The 6,365-nt window shown below is 42.3% G+C and overlaps 1 protein-coding gene across 1 annotated transcript; it reads right to left on the reverse strand.

Annotated features, from left to right (window-relative positions):
* Window positions 1–79: 79 nt before the first annotated feature.
* On the reverse strand, window positions 80–1,016 carry LOC130986793 (uncharacterized). Its single transcript, XM_057910333.1, has 2 exons — window positions 610–1,016; window positions 80–536 (listed from the first exon to the last, which is right to left on the reverse strand). Exons 1-2 carry the CDS (start codon window positions 949–951, stop codon window positions 225–227), a joined length of 654 nt encoding a protein of 217 aa, XP_057766316.1. The 5' UTR covers window positions 952–1,016; the 3' UTR covers window positions 80–224.
* Window positions 1,017–6,365: the final 5,349 nt, after the last annotated feature.

Raw genomic sequence — 6,365 nt, forward strand, 5'->3', positions numbered from 1 at the left:
TTCTTACAAATTCACCATCAAACATGAATCAACAATATAACATATGTTAACTGTAAACCAACAAACAAAATACCCAAAACAGCCATCCGTACTTTTGATTAACATCATAAACACACTAATAACATATGATATGTTCAATGTAGCAGACTTCAAAGTGGCCAAGAAGTTCAAGTACATGTTTCTTCATTACAAAAGGAGTTACAAAAAGAAGACTTAGATGTCATTCATTGTTGTTGATCATTTGGTGCTTGTGCAGTTCTGCTCCTAGTTTGCACAACCCTCACGTCCCTTGAACTTGATGATGTATTGATGTACTGATTTCTTGTTGCCTCACTTATGTAAAGACCAAGCCCAGACCTTGCCGTGTTCCTCTCTCTGAAAAATACATCACTTCTTCCACCCCTTGCACTGCCTCTCCCTGATCTTCCACCCCCTCTGCCACTGCCTCTGCTGAATCTTCCCCTTGTCCCTCCCCTGGTAGATGAAGAGCTTGGCATGTCCTCCGCCCTTGTTTTAGAAGGCCTTCCAACTTTGTTCTACAATTTTACAAGAAATGTCTATGAGTAATTCATATATGAATTATAAATGTTGAAAGCAACAACTTGTTACCTTGGGAGGAGGTGGAATTTCTAGAGTAAGATTTTGGCAATTTCTTTTGTTGTGGCCTGCATTTCCACACCTTCTGTAGGTCATGACCATCCCTCCTCTAGACAGTTGATGCGGATTTATGCCTTCCCTTTTAGTAGCTGACCTCAACCTCTTCTTTTTGGGCCTACCAGGCATCCTTCTTGCCTCTGGAGGTTTCACCTTGAAGCCTTCAACCACTGGCCACATGCTTTCACCTCTGCATGGCTCTAAGCCAACTTCATATGCCTTCAAATATGTGGCCACATGGTAGTATTCATGTACAACTTCGATTGGATCCCTCCCCATGTAATGCAGTGCACTCATGGCATGAATGCATGGTATACCTGTTAGGTCCCACTCTCTACATGTGCAAGTGGTCTTGTCTACATCAACAACAAACCTAACAAATAACATTTCAATAGTTAATAATTGTTGAATTCATAAGAATCCTTGAAATGTCTGATTGAGTACCTCTCTTGGTAGTGTGAAACTTCAAATTTGTTGTCAAGTGAAGGCTTCACAATACAATCTCCAATCTTCTGCCTGGCCTTCTCCATCTTCTTCCTTATGTTAGGGCATATCAAATCTGTTACCTTCAACATCTCTTCTTTTTTCTTGAATTGCCTGACCATCAGATTGCTTCTAATCTCCTCAAGCATGTGAATGACATGCTTCCCTCTTGCATTCAGAATGTAGCCATTGAAGGTCTCCGAAATGTTGTTGTCAATCATATCTGATTTCACAGTGGTGGAGATAAAACACTTGCAGAACCTGTTTGTTTCTCTTGACACAAAATCTTCATAGGCATGAAGATTTTCCTTCTTCATTTCCAGGAGATGGCTGTTGTGTTTCTCAACATAGGTGCTTCGGCAGGCTTTGAGAAATATGTTCTTCAAAGTGGTTCCTTTGTGGTGTTTTTTCCAATTCATATAGACGTGTCTAGAACAATTCCTGTGCTCTGCATTAGGAGCCAAATCTTTGACAGCCTTCTCAAGCCCCTGTACAAGTACAAGTATTAACAAACTAACATGTATGACAACAGTAATGAAACTAAGAATGATAAGTTATTTACTTACTTTCTGCTGGTCAGAAATAAAGACATAATTTGATCCATCTCCAATCTCCAAATCATGTAGCAAGTTCTTAATAAACCAGGCCCAATACTCCTCATTTTCCACTTCACAAGCAGCCCAAGCAATAGAGAACATCTGCTCATTGCCATCCTTGGCAATAGCACAAAGTAAAACTCCTCCAAGAAATGTTTTTAGATGACACCCATCTAGTCCAATTATAGGCCTACAACTAGCCTTGAAGCCCTTCACCAATGAGCTAAAACCCACATACAACCCCTTAAAGACATGATCATTTCCCAAGAACAGCTCAAATCTACCCTGAGGATCACCTCTCCTGAGCTCAGCACAGTACCTCCTAATCAGACCGTAATGGTATTCTACACTTCCCCTCAACAATTTCAGTACAATGGCTCTAGCCTTGTAGAGCCTGTCCCTTGGAATATCATATTGCAACCTATCAACAATATCTTGCCTTAAATCAGTGACTGAAAAATGAGGTCTAGTCCTAAACACATTCAGGTATTTAATGGCAATCCATTTACTTGTCAGTAGCTTATTACTCATATGCCTAGGACAAGAATGGTCCCCATGATAAGTCTTGATCCTGAAAGACTTATCTCTCTTCACTTCACTACCATACACCTTCCAGTTACACGGTGGCATACATTTAGCAAAACATTTAGTTTTGCTAACTTTCCTAAACTGCACAAATTTACCATGCTCAATGTTCCAAGTAGTGATTTATGCTTAAATTACTCTATTTTTAAGGGTTTGTTTGTGCGTATTTTAAGATAATCTTCTGGAAATTGGTGCGTTTTATGGTGTATTTTATGCTTTGCAGGAGATTTAGGCTTTCGAGATGGAAGAATACAGTTTTGGAGAATTTTGGATGATTTTGGCATTTTCTAGGTGTTCTGGTCTCCAAAGCAGAGGAATCGACATCTCCAGAGCAGAGAAATCACCATTCCTCTGGAGTCAGAGAAATCACCATTCCTCCGGAGTCAGAGAAATTGTTTAGCCCTATTTTGTGATGAATCTCTGGGTATTTACGTCTTATATTGACTTTTATTTTGGTCTCTTTCACTTAAGAGTTGAATGATTTGAGCTTTTGTGCTAATTTTGTGGTCTCAGGATTTTGTGCTCAAATTGATTGATATGTGGACAAAAATAAAGTCAGAATTTAGTTGATTGGTTTGAATAAGAATCGAAGTTTGTCTCGATACGAGTTCGTAGGCGAAAACGGATCCAAAATCCGACTTGAAACGAGGGAGAACAGGCCAAAACAAAACCGCTGCGCATTGCAGTAGACGGCGGGCGCCGTGGGACGGCGGCCGCCGTGCCCATTCTGCGAAAGGCCCTCACGGCGGCGCCGTTACACGGCGGCGGCCGCCTCTGTGCAGATCCGACAGTACGTTTTTTCGATTAAAAACCCCTTTCTAGGGTTTTACTTTATCATTCTCGTCTCCAGCAACCTCTAGGGGCGATTTCCACCATTTTCTTTGGGTTTTTAGAGTTTCAAAACAATTACTTTCGATTGTGGATTCATTGGATTGCTTTGGATGTCAATTAACATTTCATCGGATTGGATTTCCTTGAATTGCTACGTTTTGTAAGAACTCCTTTTGATTCTCTTTGTTTTATGAATCCTTTGGTTATTGAATCTTTTGTTTCTTGTCTTTGATGATTATGATGATTGAAGATCATTGTTGTTGATTCTATATTCTCTTGGTTATATGAATCTTTTGGTTAATTAAGTTTTGTGTTTTATGCTTTGATGAATGTGATGATTGGAGATTATTATTGTTGAGTTTAGATAATTTTGGATTATATGAATCCTTTGGTTAATTGAATCGTTGTTTTATACTTTTGATGGATGTGATGATTGGAGATTATTGTCGTTGAGTTTAGATAATCTACGTGATTCGTAGTTCGTTGCTATTGCTTACGTTTTTCCCTTTTTGTTGTTGAAGGTTTAGATATTTCTTTTTATGGAGATTAAGATTTTCTTTGCATTAGAATCTTATGCTTGATTGAGTTTCTTGCCTAGGTAGTTATTAATCTTTGATGTTTACAAGTTTATGATCGTTTGGTTTAGTGTTGGAGTTGGAAACTCTAGTTGATTTCGTTAATGTTCAAATGCCATGTTCTAGTTAGTTCGTCGCTGAGTTACTTGCGGAATTCTCTTTGATTGTGTGTGTTTGCTTAACATTCATTTGATTAAATGTTAATATGTTATTTCGCCTAGATAATCGTTGTTTATGGTGTTGAATTGATGATTGCTTTCTAGATTGCTAGTTTAGAACCTTAGCTTTGTTTACCTTCTTGCGTTCTTATTGGCTTCCTATCTTTTGCCTAGTTAACTTTATATGCTTTATTTTAATTACGCATTAGTTAATCGGAGAGAAAGTGTCAGACCCAATTACCCGATTAGAGTGTTTAGATTTCTTTTAAGTTTCTTGTGAGCAATACGATTAGAGCCCTGCTAAGTCTTCCTTGTGAGACGACTTGAGTCACCTTACCACCCTAGGACGACCTCGTATAAATTCGAGTCCATCCGTTAGGTGTTTTTGGATGAGTCAAATTTTGGCGCCGTTGCCGGGGAAGGCTTTAGGCATTTGATTGTGTTGCATTGTTTTCCGTGTTTATTTTTGTTTATTTCTTTTGACTCGGTTATTTTCTCCCTCCGGTGCGTTTGATTTGTTTGTTCGTGTTGTGTATGCAAGGACGTAGAAGCTTGAAGAGAAAGCTTGCACCTTACTACGACAACATTCATCGACCTCGGGAGGTTCTTTCAAGCCTGGAGAAGGAGTCCGAGTCCAGTTCGAGAAGTTTTGTGGAATCACAGTTTCGAGAGAAAAATTGTGAAGAGAGAATTGCTTCCAATCCCATTCTGGAAGCTTTTGAGGAGACACTTTCAGTGCATTCTGAAAAAGAAGAAGAAGCTTGGCCCAATCCTGACCAAGAAGCAATGGCGGAGAAGAATGTTCAGTACATGGGAGATTTTTCCAGACCAGTTATTGGGACCACTAGCACGTCAGCTATAGTGCTTCCCACGGCGGTCCGAAATTATAATCTGAAGCCCAATGATTCAAACCTGTTGCCGCTCTTTTATGGGATGCCCAGTGAGGACGCCTTGCAGTTCATCCGTGATTTCTGCACCCAAGTGCAGACCTTCCCACTGCTGGAACTCACCGAGGATCAGTTGAGACTCAAGTGCTTGCCCTACGCACTCAAGGACCGGGCGAGAACGTGGTTGCTGTCCCTGTCGCCGAACTCCATCACTACATGGGGAGAGGCGTGTGAGAAGTTCATGCTCAAGTACTACCCTAATCACAAGACTCAAGAGATTAGGAGCCAAATTATGGACTTCATGCAAGGAGCTGACGAGCCTTTCCACGAGGCTTGGGAGAGATTCCAAGAGCTCCTCCGCCAGTGCCCGCAGCACCAGCTATCACCCGTCATGTTGATGCAGTTCTTCTATGACGGATTGATCCAGACGGCACAGTTTATGGTGGACAGTACAGCAGGGGGCAACATTGCCCGGAAGACAGCTGATGAGCTCAAAGGGATTTTCGAAACACTTGCCGCGAGTTCTCAACAGAAATCAGTTAGAGGAAGGAGGGTTGAAGCCAATGCAGTAGCTCCCAACAATGAGCTTCAGAAGCAAGTAGCGGACCTGATGAGGCAAGTACAACACCTCACGATGAACCAGGTGAAGGCTCCACCAGTTCATGCGCCACCAGCAGAAGGATGTGGCATATATGGCGATTTTGGTCATGGAACCAACGCGTGCCATCGCATGGGGGAATGCACACCTGAAGGAGAAGCAGAGGTCTATGCTGCTCAGAGCTATCCGGGGAGGCCTCAATTTGAACAGAGGCCCGTGTTTAATCAAGGGCAACAAAATTCCAACTCGGGTTGGAGAGCTCAGCAGCAGAACTACACTCAAGCTTATCAGCAACAGCAGCCCCCGCAGTATCAGCAGTATCAACAGTTTCCTATACAACAAGGGAATTTTCAGCAGCAGCAGCAGCAGCAGCAATACCAGAATGCTCCCCAACAGTTTCAGAAGCAAGCTCAACCACAGAAGCCGTCTCTCGAGGACACCATGCAGTCTTTCATGGAGATGACCAAACAGAACATGGAGTCTCAGAGTGCTACCATCAAGCGTCTCGAGACTACAGTTGGGCAACTTACAGGAGCCCTGAATCAGCTGCAGCAAGAACAGCCGACCGGAAAGTTCCCAAACCAGGACAAACAGCCGCATCAAGCTCATGCCGTTGAGGTAGTCAAGGACAAGGCCCCAATAACCATGGGGAGATGGAGAAGCAAAACTGTGCAGGCAATCAAGGCTACCCAATGCCCCAGTGAGCCACTGCCACCCGTCACTGTTGCACTAGACCAACCACCACCCAAGCAAGGAGATCCAGGTAGCTTTATTTTTGATATTAGCTTAGGTGGGGTTGAAAAGGTTTTGGGAATGCTTGATTTGGGCGCGGCAGTCAATTTGATGCCGCTTGATATTTTTGAGAGGTTGGGAAATAAAGAGCTGAAATGCACGAACATTAAGATAGAGCTAGCTGACGGCTCCATTAGCAGCCCACGAGGCCTTGTTGAGGATGTTGAGGTGGTCGTGAGGGGGATTAGTGTTTTCACTGATTTTGT

This window comes from Salvia miltiorrhiza, chromosome 5 (genome assembly GCF_028751815.1).
Source record: "Salvia miltiorrhiza cultivar Shanhuang (shh) chromosome 5, IMPLAD_Smil_shh, whole genome shotgun sequence".
Lineage (NCBI taxonomy): Eukaryota > Viridiplantae > Streptophyta > Magnoliopsida > Lamiales > Lamiaceae > Salvia > Salvia miltiorrhiza.

Excerpts from the sequence above, each read along its gene's own strand:
- LOC130986793 (XM_057910333.1), bottom strand. The coding sequence starts at position 951 with ATGAGTGCACTGCATTACATGGGGAGGGATCCAATCGAAGTTGTACAT. Across the intron at positions 537-609 it reads AAATTCCACCTCCTCCCAAG|AACAAAGTTGGAAGGCCTTC; the intron begins GTAACAAGTTGT and ends GTAAAATTGTAG.